This window comes from Bidens hawaiensis, unplaced genomic scaffold, assembly GCF_021521415.1.
Source record: "Bidens hawaiensis isolate Kalapana, Puna unplaced genomic scaffold, B.hawaiensis_p1.1 tig00032069_1, whole genome shotgun sequence".
In the NCBI taxonomy this organism is placed as follows: Eukaryota; Viridiplantae; Streptophyta; class Magnoliopsida; order Asterales; family Asteraceae; genus Bidens; species Bidens hawaiensis.
Window position 1 is genome coordinate 154,518 of NW_027505236.1, and position 26,415 is coordinate 180,932.

The following is a 26,415-nucleotide window of genomic DNA, read 5'->3' on the forward strand; positions in this document are numbered from 1 at the left end:
ACAAAAATCTAAGAAGTTCAGAACAAAAAACTAAGAAGTTCAGAACAAAAATTAAAAGTTGAGAACGAAAATCTATGAAATTCAGAACAAAAAACTAAGAAATTCAAAACAAAAATTAAAAGTTTAGAACAAAAAACTAATAAATTCAGAATAAAAATTAAAAGTTTAAAACAAAAATCTAAGAAATTCAGAATAAAAAACTAATAGGTTCAGAACAACAATTTAAGAAGTTTAGAACAAAAAGTTAGCAAATGCTGAACAAAATGTTAAGAGGTTCATAACAAAATTTAAACACTCAGATGAAGAACTTTAAACACTCTAAATAAACTTTTAAATGTTCAGAAACTCAATTTTGAAATTAAACTATCTGTAACATTATATTTAACGCTGAAATCACCTCATATAATCTTGTAATCTTCAACAAATATCAATCGGTCATCGATTTCATCATACGAACAAATATGATATTTAGACTTCTATAAGTTGAAATCAAGTTTCAAAATTTCAATTCAATTGAAGTGTAGTCTGCAATGGAGTCAGTGACGATGGCTGAATGATCGTAATGGTTAATTAAGATGGAAACAAATTGAAAGAATTTACAATATTGCGTTCGCGTGTTTTTTAAAATTAATGGTGTAAAGGTGTCGCGTACGTAATGTACGATAAGAGATTATTGTATGGGATCTTTTACGTACTATTATATTATTATATAATTTTATATTTTTAATAACATAAAATATAATTTAATAATTCATACAAGTAAGTAGAATACTTGGACCAAAATTTGTGACACGCTTAGCAAACCTACCAACTCATCCTCTATATAATAAACACCCACTCACCCTTTTATTCACCATCACTTGCATTTCCCGATCGCACCGCTCTTCCTTTCCACCTGTCGGTGTTCAAGCAAAGCAAGATGGCCTCTTCTGTTGATATCGCTGCCTTTAGAGAGGCTCAACGGGCCAAAGGTCCAGCCACCATTCTTTCCATCGGCACCGCAACTCCCTCTAACTGTCTCTACCAAGCGGACTACCCCGATTACTACTTTCGAATCACCAAAAGCGAACACATGGTTCAACTAAAAGAGAAATTCAAGCGCATGTGTAAGCCTAAATTTATTATACAAGTGTCATGCTATAGCTACACCATCCCATCTTATTTCATATCATCAAACTGCCGTCTATATAACAGTTAAACAGACGGCTATTTAACAGTTAAACAGACGGCAATTTAACACGGTCTGAATTTAGATGTCAGACTACATAAGTAGCCGACCCCTTTATTATATAATGGCCATTAAGATTAGGGGTTTGAAGTTGAGTTAATACTTAAATAACGTGCATGGAATAATTATTTGCAGGTGACAAGTCAATGATTAGAAAGAGATACATGCATCTCACAGAGGAGTATCTTAAAGAGCACCCCAGCCTTTGCGAGTACATGGCTCCGTCCTTGGACGCCCGTCAGGACGTGGTGGTGGTTGAAGTCCCCAAGCTTGGTAAAGAAGCCGCGGTTAAAGCCATCAAAGAATGGGGCAAACCCAAGTCGCAAATCACTCATCTCATCTTCTGCACCACTTCTGGAGTCGACATGCCTGGTGCCGATTACCAGCTCACCAAACTCCTCGGACTCCGCCCGTCCGTGAAACGCTTCATGATGTACCAGCAAGGCTGTTTCGCGGGTGGGACGGTTCTCCGCATGGCGAAGGATCTCGCTGAGAACAACAAGGGCGCGCGCGTCCTTGTTGTTTGCTCCGAGATCACCGCCGTCACCTTCCGAGGCCCGACCGACACGCACCTTGACTCGCTTGTAGGTCAGGCATTGTTTGGGGACGGCGCGGCTGCGCTCATTGTCGGGTCCGACCCGGACCCGGAAACAGAGCGCCCGTTGTTCCAAATGATCTCGGCCGCCCAGACAATTTTGCCGGATTCCGAAGGTGCGATCGACGGTCATTTGCGCGAGGTTGGGCTCACATTTCATCTACTCAAAGATGTGCCCAGTTTGATCTCTAAAAACATAGAGAAGGCATTGGTTCAAGCGTTTTCGCCTTTGGGTATATCGGACTGGAACTCGATCTTCTGGATCGCGCACCCGGGAGGTCCCGCGATCCTGGATCAGGTGGAGAGTAAGCTCGGACTCAAAGAGGAGAAGATGAGGGCGACCCGACATATTCTAAGTGAGTACGGAAACATGTCAAGTGCTTGTGTTTTGTTTATTCTGGATGAGATGAGGAAGAAGTCAGCGGAAGAGGGTCTTGCTACAACCGGCGAAGGTTTGGACTGGGGTGTGCTGTTTGGGTTCGGACCGGGTTTGACTGTTGAGACTGTGGTCCTACATAGTGTCCCAACTACCATGCCGATTTCACCCTAACTTTCATGGCTATATTAAATGATTCGTCTATTCTAATTAAATAAATGTATCACACGTTTCTGTTTATGTTTACTATTTGTGTATCATCTGTGTTTTATGTATGGATATATTTAATATAACCTGTTGTAGTTGTGTTTAGATGGTTCTACTTTCTCCTACGAAACAGGTATTGAAAAAATTAGTCATTTGCAACGTATTAATATTGCTGTTATTAATCTATTTTTAGCCCCGCTAAATTTAAATAAGAGAATAATGTTAATTTAAGATGAAAGAATTCAATGCGGGCGAAAGAGAGGAGTGTGGATTCTCTATCTTACTCATAAGAGCTTCCCCAATGTTAGTTTGGAGGTTTAAAATAATAACATCCTAATCACTCACTCTCATTCTCTCTTCTTCATCTCTCACACCCAATCTAAAAATCATATTAAAATTCCAAACTCTTTTCATCCTCTCTTCTTCTTCATTCCAAACTCTTTTCATCCTCTCTCCTTCTTCCTTCTAGGATTCAAACAACACAAAATTTCACCATGGGAGATGCCCTAAACCTAATTGTAGGTGAAATCCTTTGTAGGATTTTTGCCACGTCATCAGTTTCACATCTTTCACCTAAGATTCAAACCACACAAATAGTGAAAAACGCGTTGAAGATACCCTAAACTTGATGGTAGGTGAAATCCTTTGTAGGATTTTTGCCACGTCATCACTTTCACAAATCCCATTCTCTTGTCTCTCTTTCAAGTCATCATTCACATCACTCTTCACTAACCAATGCATGCTAAATGCATTGCGTTTAAGGCTACAAGCGAACCGAGCGAACACAAACAATATTTTGTTCATGTTCGTTTGCTAAGGAAATAATATTATTTTTGTATTTGTTCATTAAGGAAATGAATACGTTCACAAACATTCACAAATACAAATAATATTGATGGAGTCTAGAGATTGAGATCATGTATTCATCAATGTGAATACTAACAAACGAAACGGGAACAATGCAAAGAAATGTGAGAATATAGTTTCATATTTTATGTCTGAGGTAATAAATATAAAAATATAAAATATTTAAATAAATAAATGTAAAAAAAGAAAACATTTATGAACAACATATGCAAGCGAATATGAACGAACGCTCATGAAAACGTTATCGAACGTCACAAACATAATTGAACGAACGGGGGCTATGTGCATGTGTGTTTGTTTGTTTAACTAATCGTACGAAATTTCTTGTTCATGTTCGTTCATTTATTAAATTTGAACTTTCTTCCCCTGTATATTCCACCCAACAATTATAATGAAGAATTTTCCAACGATAGTAGTGTCCCGTTTCTCTATGATCTTGTCTGACAAGTAGAAGAAGACATTGGCGCATCTAAAAACTGATATGTGCCACGTGATCGCGAAAAAAGTCACCGAGTTCTAATGAAAGATTACTTCGTCCACAACCCAAATTACACCAAAGAAATGTTCCGAGATAGGTTTCGTATGTCGAACTGTTTAGTTTTAAAAATTGTAGCCGACATAGAAGAAAATTTTGAATGATTTAAAGACGGTACAACGCAAGGATAAAAAAAAGTTTTACGACCATATAATGCACTTCGGCTGTTAAACAACTCGCTACCGAAAACCCTGTAAACGAATTCGATGAGTATTTATGTATTTATGGAAGGACTTCGCGTGAATCCCTTCAGTTTTTATATGATGTCGTGGTTAGTTTATACGGCCAAAAGTTTTTACGTACGTAAACCAACTAGCCATGACATGTTGTTGTTTTTATTATTATTATTATTATTATTATTATTATATTGTTTCCAACAAACATTCAACACTCCTTATATTGTCTTTTATATTTTATTATTTCCAACAAGCATTCAACACTCTTCATATTTGATTTTTCTTTCCAACTGTATAGGGACTACATAGGAATTTGGCTTATGCACAAATAATCTCACAAAATTCGTAATTACACACAATAGGTGAGACTACTATTGTCCAATATATTGTGAATGAGCACTATTTTGGACAACGGTTGTGCGTTTATTCTCCGTATAACGTGATTCGTGGAGAACCAAAAATGTGTGTTTTTTTAAATTCGAATAACCGAGCGAAACAAATAATTTATAAATAGAGCAATATAGGTTGTTGGCGTAATATTGTATTGTGGGTTTTCTTAGTAGTATGTAGCGATGAGATCGGTACCGTACCGGTATCGGTACCGAAAATTCCGATCCTGAAAATCGTAAATTCTTGGTACCGGTACCGAAAATTTCGGTTCGGTACCTAACGGTATTTAAGGTAAAATTCGAGAAATACCGGTACCATACCGATACCGAAACTCAAAACTTAGTACTAATTCGATACCGACAATATCAAATCGATACCGAATTTGATCATCCATAATCCATAGTATCATGTATGTGGGGGTGGTTTTAGAAGTTGTGTTTGCTTATTGTATTTGCAAATTCAGATTAAATGTAATAAACTAAAACACAACTTACGTAGTATGTTTTTTTAAGTTTCGAATTGGTGTTTCTTTGAAAATGTAGCATGACTTTTTGGATATAACAGTTTCGGTTAACTAGTTTGGTCTATTATGTTTTTGACTGCTTTTGTTCAATGTTGCAAAAGTCGTTAGGCGGTCCCTATGCGGCTGGCCACTCTGAAGGGAGTACTCGTTAGATACTCGGGGAGTACTCAAATTTGCTAGATATAAGATAAATTAATTTAGGACAATTTATATATGTCAAAACAAATATAATTCACAACAAAATTCATGTCAAAATAAGAATAATTCAAAAGGATACATGTTTAAAGTTAAATCTTGAAGTGTTAAAGTATTTCAAAATAAAAACAATTCATTCAAAAAGACAAACGAAACAATTAAATCTCATCATCTTCGAAGCCGTCCAAGATATCTCCATATTGTTCATTGTTGTTAACCCCATCCCATTCATAATCAACCTCCTCATTCAATTCTTCTTCATCCTCAGTTTTCTAAGGATTCATCGTCACCCATGGGTTCACCCGTTGCTTCACTAGCCGCCTATGAACGTACTTCGGGCTCCATTTCTTCCACATCATCATCGACAATCCAATCTTGAGTCTCACTTGCATCAATGGCTGATAATATTTCCCTACCTCCTGTCTTCCTTTTCTTATTACTTTCCATCAATTTTGCATTAAATTGAACAAAAATAAAATTATTCAATTTGTTTGTCTCTAGTCTGTTTTGTTTTCTTTGTATACACCTACAAAAGTGCAGCATTAAAATTAAGCAAACATGTTTTAGTATATAATAAACATACTTTAACAGTTTAATAAATATTCTCAAAACTTGAAAAGTTACTGATGTATAAGAATTTATACATCCTTTTGGCACTAAAATATTTCCAAATAAACGTAATATCGTCAATTAATTAGAATAAATAACCACTAATATTTATAATTTCTATCTATGGGTAAATATAGCCATAAGAAATAAAACGAGCTGATTTACAAAGAAAAACGGTGAAAACAGACTCAACACACCCCATGGTGAATCAAGCCATGACAATGTCTAGAGTTTACGAAGTAAAGACAAAATTCAAAAAGAGAAAACATGGCATGTTAACCAAAGCACACTGATATAACGTTTAATATACTTAATTCCTGTGTACATTTATTTAATATTTTATTAGTTTATGTTCGGTTTCTTGTAAGATTTGTATACTACTAACTTAGTTGATTAAATGTAGGTCTCGGGTTTCAATTGTGGTTAAAGAGGGTGAAAAACGATCAAAAACAAGCCGAACCGGAGAACCGACGTATCACGAAACGAACCGGACCTAACAAGGAATGAACCGGACCAGGTGACCCCCCTAGGCCGGAGCGCCGTGCGGCCAAGGAGAGGAGGCCACCACGCGGCACGGCGAGCTCATGTTCCAGAATTTTCCATCGTTGGCCGACTTTACGTATTTTTGGCAGCCTGTTGCCTATATAAAGACCCCTAAACTCGCCATTAAGCATACTCTGAAGTTCCAGACGATTTTGGTGAGTTCTGAGGAGTCCGAGAGCAGATTTTGGCAGCTTTGAGCGGAGAATCAGCTGGTGTTGTGCATATTGGTTGAAGACGAAGAACACGGGTTTTATCTTTTGTTTCTTTCGTTTTCGTTTATTTTACACCATAAATTCTTATTTGCTTGTTTGTTTAAACCTAAGATGCTAGGCTAAATTGCATGAACTACTTAGGCTTAAGATGAACCTACTTTGATGTTTTTATTTGACTTTGGGATTGTTTATCGTTATGGTTTTTATGGTTTAGTAAAAGATTTATTTATATTTGATTGATGCATATGAATGCTTAGGATTGTTTGATGAGTTTTATTCCATATTTTCCTTGATTATTGTTTGTCATATGATAGGATTGCTATTAGGTCAATTACTTCATGTTCTTGATTATTTTATGATTGATGTCATGATAAGGTCATAGGAATAATATTGTCGAATAAACCCAAATGTGCTGCTAACCTACACCTGTAAAGTGCTAGGTTATTGCTAAGTCTTTACTATTTAATCTTGCTAGATTTAGTTCTTCGTAAGGAGTCCGTCTAGGGTTGATTATTTATTATTGATTATCAAATCAATTAAATATAGTAAATTGCATTTGATTTCCGTGCTGTAAGATAGGATTTCGTATAAAGGAACTAAATTATAAATAATTGGGTGACCGTAAGGGAACTTGATTTTTAATACTGGTGTGCGTTAAAACTTGTTAGAAATCCATAGGTGTCTCTTGAAAAGGGTCAGGGGTCCTGTTCGGATTTTCTTATAAGTGTCTATTTTACGATCCTAGTTCCATAACTAAACATTTTCCCGGGTTAATTCATTACTGAAATATAAGGCCCCGTTCCCGGTAACCCTACTTTGGTGTTGGATTTACTCATATACACAGTTCTAAAATCAGAGTTAATTAAAACTTTCGCGGAATCATTTAAAACTTCAAACATCACATTACAAAACATTCATTTTTGTCTTAACATACAAATTGTCTTTCCATAAACATTAATTAAAACAGTCATGACACTTCTTCGTAGATACCAGTCTCTTTAGCTCATGCCATGTGTCCCTCCTTAAGCCAGCTGCCTCAACCTATTTGCCTGCGTGCATACTAAAAGTCAGCTACGCTGAGTGACTTCTAGATAATCAGTTAACATACATTACATTTATATTCTTACTCATACGTGTCCGAAGATACGTATTCATACCTTACCTATTATTACTGCTCGCATACATACTTTAGATACATGCATACGTACTTACATACTTTCTTTCATAAAATCCTATGGTATACCATAAGCTATTCTATCTTAAACATCACAGATATTATAAGGGTCTGGTCTCTAACATCACAGATATTGTAAGGGTCTGGTCCCCAACATCTCAGATATTGTGAGGGTCTGGTTCCTACCATCTCAGATATTGTGAGGGTCTGGTCCCTATCATCTCAAATATTATGAGGGTCTGGTCCCTTCTGTCTTGAATAACCATACATTTATCATACGCGCATATTTTACATATCTTCTAGTTATAAATATATACATACTCGTTCATACAATCATTATGTAATAATGCATTCAATTCACAATCATACACGTATCATACACCTACCAATCAAGTAAGTGTATTACCTACCACATGGGAGTATGCACACAGCCCCGAAAACATAAAAGATAAAGGGGGCTAGAACTCAACTGGAGTCAGTTTCTCTCGCCGTTAATGGTAATGCCCCTCCTTAGTTGTGCACGGCTAACTGTACAATACATTACGCGTGTCAATCATTCATTACTACTACTTCCTACATTTAAGTTAATGAAACCCTCAACTCACGGGGGTCCGGGGGCAGCGCCCCTGGTAGTGGGGTCTAGGGGCGGCAGCCCCTAGCAGGGTCTAAGGGGCAGAGCCCCTGGCTGGGCTAATTTACCCTATTAATGAAAAATTTATGTTCATTAATAGTCCTTTATCAAAAATGCATCAGAAAAATAAATCGCGTGGAATTTCGCTTCGCATGACCATTTCGCTTCGCATGGCCATTTCGTTTCGCATGGCCATTTCGCTTCGCATGAACATTTCGCTTCGCATGCTTATTTCGCTTCACATGGCCATTCCGCTTTGCATGCTTATTTCGCTTTGCATGACCATTTCGCTTCGCATGCTTATTTCGCTTGCATGGTGTGCGATGCGAAATTCTTGGATTTCGCATGGCATGCGACGCGAAGCTCTTTTTCATGCAATTAAGACCCGATTACCTTATTTTGTCATTTTAGAGCCATCATATCCCGAGACCCTTCCTTAAAACCCGTCTAAACCCTTTTTATGGGTTTCGAGTTGTACCAACTTTGTACACCCGTGTTTTACTTAGTCCAAACATCACTTTTTTGTTCTATAACACACTCGTGAGGTTATAACTCACCAAGTTTATGTTTTTTTAACTTCCTACGACCCAATCTACTAGTATAACAAGTTGCATGTCGAATCCGACCTCAAGACTTAACCTTTTTAACCAACTCACCTTATGTTCTCGGGTTCGGTCCAGATATGAAACTACTCGAGGATCTGGACGTGATTCTTGGTGTTGTTTAGTACCCCCCCCCCCCCCCGTTGACCTTTTTTTGTAGAGAGAATCTTCAATGAGTGGAAACAAGCAACCTTACTAAGCTAAGAAAGGTGCTTGTTGAGTAAGGCCGGCTTTCTTCGAAAGCTTGAGCGCTTCTTTCTCATATCGATCATTCAATATCCTTGACTTTTCAATAAGGGGCGCGTTAGCTAGGCCGTTTTCTTGCAGAAGTGCTAGTGCGCGCCCTTACGTTTTCTTTGCTTGCTCTGCAGTACGAGCCTCATACAAAGCCGCGCCCCTTTAATATGATGAAGAGGGGCCTGCATGTGGCTCGTCCGTGATAAATTCTTCGGATTTGCGTGAACTAGCAGACCGATCACTAAGTGGGTATGCTCCCTCCAGCATGAGCGAACCTTTTCGAAAGTGGTTAGGAATGGGCGCCCCTCTCCCAGCCCGGATTCATCCAGGTTCTATTGATCATATAGTTGGAGATACCATTGTTTCTGGTATAGAATTTCCTATAAAAATGGGAAATGCCCTACCTTTGAGTGCGGTTTGAACTCGCTAACATTGAACTTGGTAAAATGAAATGATTCAATAATTGAAAAATGAGATTATTCAGGATAGATCTTCCAAAGAACAAGGCCTTTTCCGAATAATCCAATTCATTTGGGACCCGTAACTCTACTCTCGACTTGGATTATATATCCAATAAAGTCCGCTCTCGGCCATTCCACACGCTGCCTAGCACAGGTTCCCCTGCGACTTCGTCTTCCGCTCATAAGTAAGCTCTTCTCCACGGCATATTTTGACTCTGATCTTCGCTTCCTTCATTCAGTTTCTGGTTCTTGGCTGAACCAATAGGGAAAACATTCCTCCAAACATGAGAGCTTAAATCAGAAAGAAATAGGCTTAGACACCACATCCAATGGATGACCCTATTTAGATCTCATTCTAAAAACTGTGGATCGTTCGGACCTTTCAATTCATAGATGTAGATCTCGGACCTATGAATGGGGATATTCTCAAAACTGACGGGCACCTGTAGGGATTAGCGTGTGAGACAGCGATCCGTAAACTGACGCATGGGACTCACCCTTTACTTGGGAATAGAGAAGGGAAACATAGCATGTCACAAGAGCGAGGTGAGGTTTGGAACTCTACTGCGAGAGGGACGCCTCGCGAGCTGGGCTTTTTGAGATGAGGCCTTCTCTTTCGAATTCAGGAAAGAACTCTCATAGATCTTTTTTCCTTTTGGAAGATACAGGAGCGCGTCTTCTCTTAGCTTTCTTCCTCCCGCGCCCGCCGCCGCCCGGCCCGCGTTAGAGGGGAAGAAAAATGGAGAGAGTAAGAGCAGATGGATTCTATCCCCTATATCAAACTGGAAGATCATTTCGATATCTTCGAACATATTAGGGGGTTCCATGTAACTATTTTAACTTTGGCCAACACACAAGATGAGACTTTACCACCGTGCGAGTTGCAGCCTGCAATCAGAACTGAGGACGGGTTTTTGGAGTTAGCTCAGCGTTGAGGCGCAGCAGTTGACTGGACATCTAGGGGTAAAGCACTGTTTCGGTGCGGGCCGCGAGAGCGGTACCAAATCAAGGCAAACTCTGAATACTAGATATGACCTCAAATTAACAGGGGTCAAAGTCGGCCAGTGAGACGATGAGGGATAAGCTTCATCGTCGAGAGGGAAACAGCCCGGATCACCAGTTAAGGCCCCTTAATGACCGAACATCCAATAATTTATTAGGTACTGTACGAAGTATTTGAAATACGGGAAAGAAATACCATTGGCTTTCGCAAGGAAGCATCTCGAAAGTTCCGTAATCTATGGTTGATGCCTCACTCGAACTCTATCCCATACCCTACTCGATGATGAAGCTACTCTGCCTTTCGGAACCCAAAAAGAAAGCCGGGCGCTTGGCCTCCGATTATATCTTCCAAATCGTCTACACTAACAATCCATCCTTCCCCCCTAAAGGGCGATTTTAGTATTCAGTTCGATGTAGTAGGAAATATATTGTAAGTGTGCATGAAGGACTGGTCTTAGAATGGAAAGAATTTCTTTTTCAGTCTACCATTGCCACGAGGTCCCTATGGACAAGGGGACAAGTGAATCATCTCTTTTGGGCGCAGGCAGCCCTTACTAGAATAGAGTATGGCGTGGATCAACCAGAAGAGGTATGCATAAAAGTATTTGCCCCGAGGAGGGCATTAGTTCATAATTTTTCCGAATAGATGAATTGGTCTCTGGCCGGTTCCGCCATCCCGATCAATGAAGAGGGGGGAGGCTCTTGCGGAAGCCCTGCCCTGCCCGCCCTTCTCTATTCTATTTTGAGGATCTGGCTTTCCGGACTCGTAAAAGACGGCTAGGAACAAGAATAGGGTCTCTTTACCCTCCCCACAATGATGGCTCTGTTGTCTTGGGGAGGGTTGAAGCTTGCTTCTTCTCCAGAGTCTTCTTGGTCATCAATACGACCTGTCCTAAATATAATCGATCTTATTCTCTGAACAATCAGAATATGGTACTTCTATTGGATCCTCCCTTTTTTCCACCAAGAACGTTTTATAAAACTTTTTGACTCCCGAATTTGGAGTATCCTACTTTCACACAATTCACAGGGTTCAACAAGCAATCGATATTTCACGATCAAGGGTGTAATACTCTTTGGAGTAGCGGTCCTTATATATCGTATTAACAATCAAAATATGGTCGAAAGAAAAAATCTCTATTTGATAGGGCTTCTTCCTATACCTATGAATTCCATTGGACCCAGCACGCCTATCGAAGTTCTGTTCAAAAACCTCATCCGAGAACTTGTATAGAGAAGGAATTCCCGCGGCGCAGCAGTTCTTCCATACCAACTTAGCCAAACTCTCCTCTATAATAAGGGTGGGGTATCCAAAAATCGACCTCCAACACTTATTCCGAATATCGTGATCTTGGATCCAGGATTTTACCACGAATCCATTGATTCTAATTGATTCTATATGATTTATTATATTACTACCCCCTTTACCACTTTATTCTAGAGTCGAGGAAGAGTGGAATTTTTTTTTTTTTTTTTTTTTTTACATTTGATTGGCTTTATCATCTAAAGGCAGGGTGAGCTTTCTCGCTCTTCTTTTATCCCGCCTGCTTTCTTATCCTTGTTCAAGCGAACTGATTCATTTCATTCTTCGCCTAGTATTAGCACCCACACAGTAGAGGGGAAAAAGCATTCCCTTTCCGCCAAAACTAACATTCACACACGAGGTTCTTCCCTCCTTTCGCATGGATTCAGATGTGGGTGCTAGAGAGAAAGTGTGTGTTCTAGTGTGTGTGTGTGTGTGTGTATACATGGAAAGGAAAAGAAAGAAAATAGGGAAGTGGTTGGGTATTTATAGGGGTTTCATGGGCCCTATAGTCCATAACCCATTCCCAAGCCCAAATCTCATTCACAATCCACACTTATCACACGACTAATTTAACGACACACGGATAATAATAAAACTTTATGTTATTTACTATTTAACAGAAGTCAGATGTTACATGAAATCTAGGGGATTCTAGTCTAGGTAGTTTTCTCACCATCATCTTATTTTCATAACAAACTTTGCTTTCGTTTAAATTACTTATTTTCTTAATTAATTTTTAAATAATAGTATTAAATTAGTATTTTAAATAAAAACCCCCCAAACAAATATAATTAATAAGTAGTGTTTTGTAGTCGAGTCTAATTAGCTAATAAATGTAATTTAAAGAGTCTCGTGGGTTCGATATCCGGACTTACTTAGCCTTACTAGAGTCGATCGGTTCACTTACCGGTTAGTAGTTTAGTCGAGTTTTAGAGAGTCTAGAGTATTACTTAGTGTTTATTTTTAATTAATTTGGTTAATAAATACTAAACTACTTCAAGCACATCACACACCCATGTTATTAAGAACAAGAGGAAAAAACAAAATAGAAGATCTGAAGCTAAACATGGCCGTGCCTTCCCAAAGCACGCCCACGCTTTCAGCACAAGAAAAAATGACAAAAGTTGTTGTCGACTGACCACGACCGTGCTTTGCTTAACACTGTCGTGCTTTCCCTTGTCGTACGACCTAACAAGGAGCATTCAATGCAGCACGACAAAAATGTCACCATGGCCGTGCTTTGCTTTGCACGGCATGTTTCAGGCACCCGATCAGCCTATAAATTGAATGCTCATCTTCCACATTCAAAACAACTTACAACCTCATTTATTCCACTTCAACCACCTCTTTTCACCACCATTAATAAGGGAATTATTCCATCCATCAGTATGTATTTACCGATTAAGCAAATAAACGCCTTTTGCATAACAAACGAATGATTAACCGAACGGATCGGGTTATGACCCAGATATCTCGGGGGGGCCATCTATAAGTGATATACGATCTATACAAGCTAAAATATTAGAAATATGGTCTTAGTTTGATAGCAAACAAGTTAAACAAAAACATGCTCGTTTAACTACCCGCTATAGATTTAAACGCGAAAGATAGTTACAAACCAAGCATTGTATCATCCGTTAAGCCGAAAAAGACTTACCAAACACTTATTTGAAATGTTTTAAGCGATCCGTGAAAATATTTTTGATTTTTACAAACATATAGTATGTTTTTATAATTTTACACAAAACTAGCCGAAAAACACTCGTTTTCGCGCTGTTTAACGCACCCGATAAGTTTTTCGCGCCAAAAACCGAACCCAAACTAAATTTGAACCGGGCTTTTCGTATTTGGGTTTGAGAAACCAGATTATTGGGCCAAAACAGCCCATCTTGGGCCCAATCTTTCTTCCAGCTGCAGCCCACCCCCACCCCCATTCTTTTATAAAACTTGTTTTACAAGCTTGGTTATTCATTTTAGTTGATAAAAATTGAGGTCCAAGCAGCTCTAAATCTAAAATTCCAGAAAACCTTCAAACCCTAAGGTAAGGGGCTTAAATAAGTAGCTTTTATGCTTGTTTAAACTTGTTTAATACCATAAAAACATGTCTTGGTTACTAAAAATCATTCCTAACCGTGTAAAAATCCTAAAAATGGTCCATAAATATGTTTTGATCATAAACATGGTAAGGAACCAGTTTTGATAGTTTTTTTGGCCATAAACACGGATTAAAGGGTTGAAACGGCGTTTTTACGGTTCAAAAGTTCGTTTTTGTGCACTAGCCGAAACCCTAAGTTAAGGGCTGTTATGTTGATGAAACATTGCTTGGTTTGTGATATAGGACTTGTACCTAGCTTTCTTAGAAGCACAAGAACCTGAAAACTTGATTAAAAAGTCGGAAACGAGCCAAACTCGCTAAGGTAATGCCGAAACACTCGCTTACGGGCTATTTAGGTTAAGGTTATGATGTGCATATTTTTAGGACTTGAAATTTTTTAGGGAGATTAGGGACCATGTCAATGAGTCCCTGTTCAAATTTGGTAATTTTTCGACCATCCGAGAATATTTGGCGAATTTATTACCGTATTAGGACATTTATTTGGGAAAAATAGCTAAAATACTTCAAAATTTATGAAAATTTTTTGGGAACTCAGATTTGATGTATTTTGATCACATATGAATTTTGGAATCATTTGTAGAAGTTTAAAGGTGTTTTGTTTATTTGCGTTCGTGTGAATTTTTACAGCCAAATTTGGGCCGAAAAGAATATTGCACGAGCTTTTTACATTCTGGAATTGATACAGATTGATTTGAGACATGATTTTAGCATTCAGGAATTTTTGTGGAATTTTTGGGGTAAACGGATGATTTTCAGGCGAAATATAGCTGATAAAATGAATTTTTATAAATTAATAAATCATTAAATAAATTCCAGAAATATTTTTATAAAAATCTACATATTTTAATTGATAAGTGGTTAAATTTTCAAAATTTAATGATTAACGGTTAATTAATTATGCTAATCTGAATATTAAACAAATTTAGTTTTTATAAAAACCGGCAAGTTCGCGACTAGTGAATCTGCGGGAATATCAAAACACCAAGAGTGATCAAAAATCATACTTTTGGACTAATTAAGTAAAAATGAACTTTTCTATGAGAAACCTGAACAATTCGGGTGGATTCTGCGCGTTTCTTCTTAAATCAAACTGAATAAACGGAAACGGGCCCCGTGGCTAATCCGGGACCCCAGTATGTGATTTTTTTTAACTTAATCATTTTGTTAACCAATACATTTACCCAAGCTTATTTTCCCATAACTGTTTTCTGAACGCGTAAACGAACAACTTGGCCCAGCTGGGAAAACGAGAATCTAAGTCAAGTTCAGTTTTTAATATTAGACATTGAACAACATCACAACCTAAGCCTATTGCCACTTTCTGGGCGTTCCAGCTACACCCAAATTAGTTATATAGCCCAGTTTAGTATTGAGATTATAATAATATTAAAATATTAATATTATTATAATATTGATTATAGGAACTACTGATAGCAGACCGATCAAACCACGAGCTGATACAGTACTGAATATCTACTAAACCGTGAGTTTCATGACCCCACTTTTAAACTATTTTAAGAACTTTTGGGGTGAAAAGCATGTTTGCTTATATTTATATACTTATCTGAAACATGTGATGATGTGAATTATCTAAGTGCTAACACATGAAAGTCCCCACGATCACAGTGATTAAATTCGAGCAGGTGGCTTGTGAATAGTACTATTGGTTTGACAAACCCAAGCGGGGCCAGCGCGGTTGCTTAGATATTATCCCGTTTGCACATGTCCATAAATTTTACGAACCAGCTATGTAGTGTTAGACATAGCTACCGGGATATATTGTGGGCGGAAAGGGGCCACAGTGGTTGATTGAGTGTGGGAAATGGAGGCACGCAGCACGAACAGTCCATGCTTTACTGTAGCTTAGCATAATTACATCACATACATCATTTACATACATACATACTTATCTCATGATTACAAGTGCTGACTTGTGAATACTCATTACTGTTTTCTTGAAACTCGTGAAACTCACCAACTCTAGTAGTTGACCCGTTTTAAACTGCTTTTCAGGTGTACCTAAATCGAAATGATTGGGTGATCTGTCACTTGCCTGAAGTGTGTGGTTGATGTTATGTGAATAGAAGTAAAGGCGTTAGTAGTAAGAACGTTTAGTTAACGAACTAGTTTTGTTTGTACCATCTAGACTGTAAAACAATGATAGAACGAAGAATGTAATATAATGTTTCTTTATAAACAATGTGTTGATACAAGAGGTGTCTGTTACATTCCCGTTTTACGCTTCCGCATTGTGCTAGTCGTGGTTATAAAGGATTAGGTTATCCCTTAGGGTACCTAAAATATAATCGTAGGCTCGATTAACTCTGGGAAATAATTAAATAATAAATTAATATGATATACTGATGGATGCCGGATGAACTTGTAGGGCAAGTGAGTTATTTTGGTCCGGAACATAATAACAGACTTGCTTGTACGAGGGAATTCTGGTAGAAGTCGCGGAACGTGTGGTTAGGTAAAAATGGCAACATATGTGTATAAAAGGTAATGTGTAAGTATATATATATGTAACGCTCATACGTGCTTATGTGGAACAAAGTGTATGAATACGTGTACGTACGATACTGTTGATGACGGTACATTTTACTATGAATATTATATTCATTTATATTCAATATTGATTTAAATAATAATAATAAATAAAAATTTTAATAAAACTAATATTATATTCTGATATAATTAATATTAAAATTTGGTTTAATTAATTAATCTCCTTGACAATAGTTAGCGATAGCAATAGTTATTATTCTTATTACTAACCTTTGTGCAGAGTCATGTCAAGGAATAACGACTACGTACCGGAAGAAGAACCGGTAATATCTGTAGAGGAGGATCCCGAAGAAGAATCAGAGGAGGATCCAGAAGAGGAGGATCCAGAAGAAGAGGACCCAGAAGAGGAACCGGAGGAGGAAGAGGAAGAGGTGGAAGAAGAAGTTATCTGTAGAGAGCTACCCAGGAATGTGCCTGATCTATCTGGTTACAGATGCAATAGTTATCCACCCAGGTCACCACGCAGGGATCAAGAAGAAGTTAACAGTCAGTATCGTTCACCTGCTAGAGTAGCTAGATTACCCACTCCACCTATACACCTGTCGCCGACGACTTCAGCTACTGCGCGAGTCCGGCAGACTGCTCGTATTAGGATAACCCGGATTGACCCTACCTCGATTCCATTTAGATCTACCCACGACCGGGGAGGACCTTCACGCCCTAGGGTAGATACTTCATCTTCCCGTTCATTGAGTATACCTACCCTCGCCCTGACCTCCCAAACGCAGGAAACAACTCTTGGATGGCTGTCCTGACTGACCGTGTGATAGACCACTCGATAGCCATAGCTAACATTAACCAGGAGAGGAGGGACGTGACCCAGTACTTATCGACGTTACATCAGATAGTACTGAACTTGCAGAAGTATCTGCCTACCACCACTGGTGTTTGGATAGGGTGACAGTTCGGCTGTGGAGCTGTTACTGGGTGATTACGGTGCTGTTATTTTTATGTTTGTGGTTAGCCTATCGTCTGTATGGATAGATGCGGAATATTACAATTATGTGTACATGATCTTTTGATACCCCATGTATATATATAGTAGTATGTTATGTTAACTGGAGCACAACTTTGTACATTATTACAAGCACTGACCCTCATAGGGTTAAGTCTAACAGTCACTTAGTGACAGATTTTGATATATACATGCAAGCACTGGCCTTTATCAGGCTAAGTCTATGTACTTTTTGATATCAATGTACAGAACAATTTGTGAAATGTCAGTATGTTATCTGATTTACCTATACAACATTTATTGTGATTACTATTACACAGTGCCGTAGACTGGAATTAGTACTAATTGGCTTATATTTGTTTATCATTATAGAATGGCCCCAAAGAAAGCAAACCCTATAACTGAGGCAGAAATAGCCAAAATGATTGCTCGGCAAATGCAGGCAGTAATTCCGCTTATTGTAACACAAGTAACTGCCGGTGTAAACGCAAATATGCAAACAAACCAACAACAAAACAATAATGCTCCCCCAACCAACAATGAAACAGTTACAAATAATAATCCCCCACCTGATGCAAATAATGTCAACAACAATAATCCCCCACCAAACCCAAACAATAACAATAACAACCCTAATCCCCCTCGAAGGGAATATTCGATCAAAAACTTTATGGCTTGTAAACCGATTGATTTCAAGGGCACTGAAGGGCCAAACGGGCTGATTAAATGGATCGAAAAGACTGAATCTGTCCTCAATATTAGTAATTGTCCACCGGAAAACATAGTCAAGTATGTTGCTTCTTCTTTTACTGATCACGCATTAATGTGGTGGAACACTACGATACAGATAAAAGGTCAAGATACGGTGAATCGCATGACATGGGCTGAACTCAAAACACTGATGTTGGAACATTTCTGCCCAAGGAACGAAATTCAAAGCTTAGAACACGAACTCTGGAGTTTGGAGATGAAAGGAGCGGATCATTTGGGATACACAAACCGCTTCAATGAATTGGCCCGCTTAGTACCATGGTTAGTAACTCCTGAAGATAAAAGAGTTGAACATTATATTTGGGGTTTAGCCCCGGAAGTGAGGAGTTTGGTGAACTCTGTGGGTCACACTTCGTTCGAGAATGCCGTGACTCAAGCTGGCATTGTGACTTTTGACTTGGTAAGAAGTGGAGTGTTGAGAATAGCCGGGGAATCATCGGGTATAAAGCGAACTAATTATGGATCAGGGTCACAAGGCAGGCCAGCAAATAAACGTGCACGCCCGACAATACAAAATTATGTCATGAGCAGTTCTGAAGTGAAACGAGATAGGTACAAGGGACCATGGCCTAAATGTGATAAATGTAATTTTCATCATGTGGGTTAGTGTAGACCGATAATATGTCAAAGGTGTGGAAGGACTGGACACAATGGTGTTCCTAATTGCCGAATCGGTATGGAGATTGTAAACCGACCAGCCCAGACAACCCAACCCCGTCATCCCCAACTACCGAGACCACAACCAATCCGTCAGCAACCAGCTCAGCAAAACACAACTGTAATGAATCGCCGTGCTTGTTTTGAATGTGGGAGCACGGAACACTTTAGAAGGGACTGCCCCAAGCTGAATCGAGGAGCAGTCACCGGTCGAAACCAAGCATCGACTTCAAGTGCGTCTCGGGGACGCGCGTTTGTTATTGGGTCAGGAGAAGCACGACAATACCCGAACGTGGTAACAGGTACATTTGTTGTTTCTGATCAATATGCTTCCGTATTATTTGATACTGGTGCCGATAGAAGCTTTGTTTCCACTAGTTTTATGTCCCTGGGTAATATGCTAGTTAATGAACTAATAAATCCCTATGCTATAGAGCTCGCTAACGGTAACTCTATAACTATCAACCAAATAATCCAAAATTGTTCCATTATTCTTATTGACCACCCATTCCTTATTGACCTACTCCCGGTAGAGTTAGGAAGTTTTGATGTTATTGTCGGCATGGACTGGTTAACCAAGTATAAGGTGGAGATTGTGTGTAACGACATGACAGTTAAATTCCCTTTTCAAATGGTGAGCTGATTGTAGTACAAGGAGAGAAGTCTGGTTCGATGTTACCTCTCGTGTCTCATCTCAAAGTGTTGAAATGTTTACGCTAAGATTGTATAGCTTTCCTGGCAAACGTGACTATAAAGAACCCTGATGAGAAATGCACAGAAGAGATTCCCGTTGTACGTGAATACCCCGATGTCTTTCCTGATGATTTACCCGGATTACCACCGAATCGACAGGTTGAATTCCGCATAGACTTAATTCCAGGATCAGCCCCTATTGCTAAGGCACCTTATCGACTGGCACCCTCTGAAATGCAAGAACTATCCAACCAGTTACAAGAATTGTTAGATAAGGGTTTCATTCGTCCTAGTTATTCTCCTTGGGGAGCACCGGTATTATTTGTGAAGAAGAAAGATGGAAGTTTTAGAATGTGCATCGATTACCGGGAATTAAACAAAGTTACCATCAAGAACCGATACCCTCTTCCACGAATAGATGACTTGTTTGACCAACTCCAAGGGGCAAACTATTTCTCGAAAATTGACCTTCGATCTGGTTACCATCAAGTTAAAATCCAAGAGGAAGACGTGTCTAAAACGGCATTCCGAACTCGTTATGGCCACTACGAATTCTTAGTTATGCCGTTCGGACTGACTAATGCTCCCGCAGTTTTCATGGACCTTATGAATCGAGTTTGTAAACCGTACCTCGACAAATTCGTTATCATTTTTATTGATGACATTTTGATATATTCGAAAACCAAGGAGGAACACGAACAACATTTACGAACTATTTTGGAGCTGTTGAGACAGGAAAAGTTGTATGCTAAGCTGTCAAAGTGTGAATTTTGGCTACAAGAAGTACAATTTCTAGGGCACGTTGTTAACCGGCATGGTATCCATGTAGACCCGAGTAAGATTGAAGCCATCAAAAATTGGCAAGCCCCAAAGTCACCAAAAGAAATTCGCCAATTTTTTGGTTTAGCTGGGTATTATCGGCGTTTTATTGCTAATTTTTCCAGCATAGCCCAACCTTTAACTCTTTTGACTCAAAAAGATCGTGCTTACGTTTGGGGAAAAGAACAAGAAGCGGCTTTTCAATTGCTGAAACAGAAACTGTGCCAAGCCCCGATACTGAGTCTTCCAGAGGAAAATAATGATCTGGTTGTTTATTGTGATGCGTCCCGGAAAGGTTTAGGGTGAGTACTTATGCAAAGAAACAAAGTCATAGCATACGCTTCTCGACAATTAAAGGTGCACGAGAAGAATTATACCACCCATGATTTGGAACTAGGCGCGGTTATTTTCGCACTCAAGATCTGGAGGCACTATTTGTATGGCACCAAGTGTACAGTATACACCGACCACAAAAGCCTACAGCATATTTTCGACCAGAAAGAACTAAATATGAGGCAGAGGAGATGGGTAGAATTATTGAATGATTATGACTGTGAGATTCGATACCACCCGGGCAAGGCTAATATAGTGGCATATGCTTTGAGTAGAAAAGACAGGATCAAACCACTACGGGTCCGAGCACTTGGAATGATCGTCCAAACCAGTCTCACCGAGCAAATTCGTATTGCTCAAAACGAAGCTCTGAAAGGAGATCACTTGGAAAATGAAAAATTGCATGGAACCGAACAAAATTTTGAAGAAAGAACTGGCGAAATTCTATACTACAAAAACCGAGTTTTGATTCCCACTTTCAGTAATCTGCGTGATTTGATCATGGACGAAGCCCATAAGTCCAAATACTCCATTCATCCTGGAACGGATAAGATGTACAAGGACTTGAAGGAGTATTATTGGTGGCCCGGTATGAAGAAGGATATAGCCACATACGTCAGTAAATGTTTAACTTGTGCGAGGGTTAAGGCTGAATATCAAAAACCTTCGGGAATGTTGCACCAACCGGAAATACCACAATGGAAATGGGAACAAATTACCATGGATTTTGTAACACACCTCCCCAAAACTTCCCGAGGAAACGATGCAATATGGGTGATAGTTGACCGATTAACCAAGTCTGCACACTTCCTTCCAATTTGAATCACTTAAACAACCGAAAAACTTGCTCATATCTACATCAATGAAATCGTATCCCGACACGGCGTACCCGTTTCAATTATTTCTGATCGCGATAGCCATTTCACCTCTCGTTTCTGGCAAGCCGTACAAGAATCTTTGGGAACCCGAATTGACCTAAGTACCGCCTACCATCCCCAAACCGACGGTCAATCTGAGCGAACCATTCAAACCTTAGAAGATTTGCTTCGCGCTTGTGTACTAGACTTTGGTGGAAACTAGGATCAACATCTTCCACTGGTTGAATTTTCGTACAACAATAGCTATCACAGTAGCATTCAAGTGGCACCGTATGAAGCGCTGTACGGACGGAAATGTAGATCACCCTTGTGCTGGACTGTCACACCCTCAAATTCCACTAACGGAGTTTTACCGTCAGAGGGTGTGAACTAACAGGATCGGAATCATTAGTTATAATCAAACCATAAAAACGTTTAAATGAAATTAAGTGCGGAAGCGTAAAAACCAAAAGACAAAAGTTGCGTCACGCAGGACGACTTAAAAACCCAAGTAATAATAGTTAAAACATGTTTGCATATCAGAATGTTCAAAAACCATACATGATCCTATACCGCACGCCCGCCTCGGCTACCTGAGAATAACATACTAAAAGTGTCAACACAAGGTTGGTGAGTTCACAAGTTTAAATAAAATAAAGCGTTTAACGTTTGCGTTCAGCGTTTTGCGTTCAGCGTTTTGCGTTACCAGATAGTGTTAAATCAATTATATATTGATAGGTAGCTAGCCTATACAACAAGTATTACTAAGTGTTCGACACCGAAGCTGACTGTTTATCAAGTGCCTTGTCACCAGGTCATCCAGACCATGGTACGTGTTAGCCAAAATTACACCCGCTCGACCTCCAGTCGAGTTTAGCGTTGGGTGGGGTTTGTCAAACCCAGTAGTACTACTCAACAGTGACTCGCTATTCCAAATATTAACCGGTTCGATGTGTAGGACTTCAAATGTTTCGTTTGCCACTTAACATTTACAAGTGATATATAATTTACTAACAAAATCTTAAATGCGTTTATCGGAGTATGTTATCTCCCCCAAGTGAAAAGTGTTTAAAACAGTTTAAAGGGGTAAGTGAAACTCACTGTTTGCGAAGAATTCCCAAAATAAATCACCAAGTGATGCGCGTCACAGAAAACTCTCTCTAGCGTTCTAAAACAACAAGGAGATTTTCTAAGTATCGGAACTAATATCGAGTCTCTAGACCCGGCACATAATTCCTAATCACAAGATACGTTTCGTGTTTGTTTGTGAATCGTGTGTGACTTAACGAGTACATTTGTGATACGATACGTGTGTGAGCAATTATTTACGGGTCATGAATTAATAATGTACATCACTATCAATTACTCCCCGTAAGGGCAATTTGGTCGCACATAACAATTAACTAGCAATTTTTTTCCCCGCAAGGGCAATTTGGTCAAATCATGATAATCAATTAGCAAGTATTCTCCGCAGGGGCAAATTGGTCAAAACATAACAATTAACTAGCAATTGTCATGTTTCATGCATTTTCACAAAATTCAGCAGCTAGTTTCACCGAGACAGAAATTCTACTTGAAAGATTGTACTATTCCACCGATCATAGCATCTCAATTAATTTACCAAAAATCATCACTAAAGCATGCATGTGTTAGGTTTCCAGAACATATTTTATTTTATTTTTATTCCACATAGATTTCTCATAATGATCAAAACACTACAGCAAGCTCATAACAGTCAAATTCATGCGCAATAGAATGTAATTTGAAATTCCCGTTAAATGAAAAATCCAACAAATGCAAGACCACTTGGGTTAGGTTCCTAACTCAATAAGTCAACTTCCAGAAGTGGAACCAACCCAATTGGTCTCGTAGTTCATGAGATATAACATTTACAAAACAACCTAACAGCAGGTCTAACAACTCAGCTTTGCACAACGTTTTTGTAAAATCATAAAAGTTAACTTTTACTTGTCCAAAAATTACAAGTTTGGACTTTATAGAAACTAGACTCAACATATCACCTTGTAGTGTTAATAACCTCGACCAATTTCCACATTAACATTTAGTTACAGTTGTTTAATCATAACTTAAAATCTGTCCAGTACCAGTTTTGACCTTTAATTACATCTAAATCATTTGACTAACCAAAACACCTCCAAATTAGGCGTGGTTGGACTTTCTGAAAACTAGACTCAGAGTACTACCTTGTAGACTCATAATTAGCTCAGTTTGCTTTTATATTCAACAAGTTACATATCGTTCAAGTTTAACAATCACTGCTGTCAAAACTCAGCAAGCATAAACGATCATCTAACATGCATTCTATGCATATGACATATGTAAAGAACGTAATTAATCACCAAAATCAGTAATAACCCTCTAGGGTTTACAAAAAATCAATGATTCATCAATCTTTCACCGTTCAAAATCACATATGACTATCAATATCAAACACTAACACATAATCAATCATCCTCTAGCCAATACCAATCATAAAACACTTAATACATGATATTCAATAATTAGGGTTTCATATTTTATACCTTAAAAACACAGGAATAGCCAAGAGACATGTGAGAGGTTCTTAGAAACGAGTGTAAGATGCTTCAATTGTGAAAACCAAGATCAAACAAGGGTGGTATGGTGGTGGTGAGGGGCTGCCGATCGCAAGGAGAGGGAGAGAGAGGCTGGCCGTCGGGTTTAGGGTGGGAGAAGAGGGAGTTAGGGTTTATATTAATATTATTATTAATAATACATGTTACATCTAGGTCCCTCAACATCTAAATATTACTTATCTAGCTTAAACTAACTTGTTTACATCTTGAGTTAGTGTTTTAACCAATATTATCACATAACACATAAGTCTAACACATAATTATCACATAATTATTGTTTTGACGTTTTTCGTTTATTCACCAATTGTTTGCGTCAACTCGTTTGCGTTTTGGTGCAATTCCCGAAAGACTACACATGTAGTAAGTGTCAAGCGTCATTTAAACCCTAGTTTAAATGTAATGAGGTGTGCGTTACAGATTCAAAGATCTTAAGTTTGAATTGACGGAGTTGAGTTAACGGAGTTAACGGAGTTAACCTGAAATTGATGATTGTCACATGGACTGAGGTTGGAGATACCCAAATTACACGATCTGACTTGATTCAAGAAACCACTGACAAAATCCGTAAAATCACAAGCAAATTGAAAATCGCCCGAGATCGACAGAAAAGCTATGCTGATGTTCGTAGAAAGTCGTTATCCTTTGAAATAGGCGACTAAGTTTTTCTGAAAATATACCCGTGGAAAGGCGTCATTCGATTCGGAAAAACCGGTAAACTAGCCCCACGATACATTGGACCATATGAAGTCATTTCTAAGATAGGTCCGGTAGCTTACCGACTGAAACTTCCTGTGGAGTTGAGTTCTATTCACGACGTCTTTCACGTTTCGAACCTGAAAAAGTGTCTTACTGACGAAACCGAAATCTTGCCATTAAAAGACTTAAACATAAACGAAAAAGTGAATTTTGTTGAAGAACCGGTGGAAATACTAGAGGGAAAAATAAAACAATTAAGACACAACAAAATCTCTCTAGTGAAAGTTCGGTTGAATTCGCAAAGGGGACCCGAATTCACGTGGGAACGGAAATCTGAATTCAAAAAGAAATACCCGCACCTGTTTCCAAATAAAGACAAAGTTGAATAATTAAATTTCGGGGATGAAATTTTCTAACGGAGGGAGAATGTGACATTTGAGCCAAAACAAGGTACACCTCAGTATGTATTTACCGATTAAGCAAATAAACGCCTTTTGCATAACAAACGAATGATTAACCGAACGGGTCGGGTTATGACCCAGATATCTCGGGGGGCCATCTATAAGTGATATACGATCTATACAAGCTAAAATATTAGAAATATGGTCTTAGTTTGATAGCAAACAAGTTAAACGAAAACATGCTCGTTTAACTACCCGCTATAGATTTAAACGCGAAAGATAGTTACAAACCAAGCATTGTATCATCCGTTAAGCCGAAAAAGACTTAACAAACACTTATTTGAAATGTTTTAAGCGATTCGTGAAAATATTTTTGATTTTTACAAACATATAGTATGTTTTTATAATTTTACACAAAACTAGCCGAAAAACACTTGTTTTCGCGCTGTTTAACGCACTCGATAAGTTTTTCACGCCAAAAACCGAACCCGAACTAAATTTGGACCGGGATTTTCGTATTTGGGCTTGAGAAACCAGATTATTGGGCCAAAACAGCCCATCTTGGGCCCAATCTTTCTTCCGTCCGCAGCCCACCCCCACCCCCATTCTTTTATAAAACTTGTTTTACAAGCTTGGTTATTCATTTTAGTTGATAAAAATTGAGGTCCAAGCAGCTCTAAACCTGAAGTTCCAGAAAACCTTCAAACCCTAAGGTAAGGGGCTTAAATAAGTAGCTTTTATGCTTGTTTAAACTTGTTTAATACCATAAAAACATGTCTTGGTTACTAAAAATCATTCCTAACCGTGTAAAAATCCTAAAAATGGTTCATAAACATGTTTTGATCATAAAAACGGTAAGGAACCAGTTTTGATAGTTTTTTTGGCCATAAACACGGATTAAAGGGTTGAAACGGCGTTTTTACGGTTTAAAAGTTCGTTTTTGTGCACTAACCGAAACCCTAAGTTAAGGGCTGTTATGTTGATGAAAAATTTCTTGGTTTGTGATATAGGACTTGTACCTAGCTTTCTTAGAAGCACAAGAACCTGAAAACTTGAATAAAAAGT

The 26,415-nt window shown here is 38.6% G+C and overlaps 1 protein-coding gene across 1 annotated transcript; it reads left to right on the forward strand.

Annotated features, from left to right (window-relative positions):
* The first annotated feature begins 876 nt into the window (after window positions 1-876).
* Window positions 877-2,415, forward strand: LOC143611724 (chalcone synthase). The gene is made up of 2 exons (XM_077085884.1): window positions 877-1,106; window positions 1,364-2,415. Exons 1-2 carry the CDS (start codon window positions 920-922, stop codon window positions 2,371-2,373), a joined length of 1,197 nt encoding a protein of 398 aa, XP_076941999.1. The 5' UTR covers window positions 877-919; the 3' UTR covers window positions 2,374-2,415.
* Window positions 2,416-26,415: the final 24,000 nt, after the last annotated feature.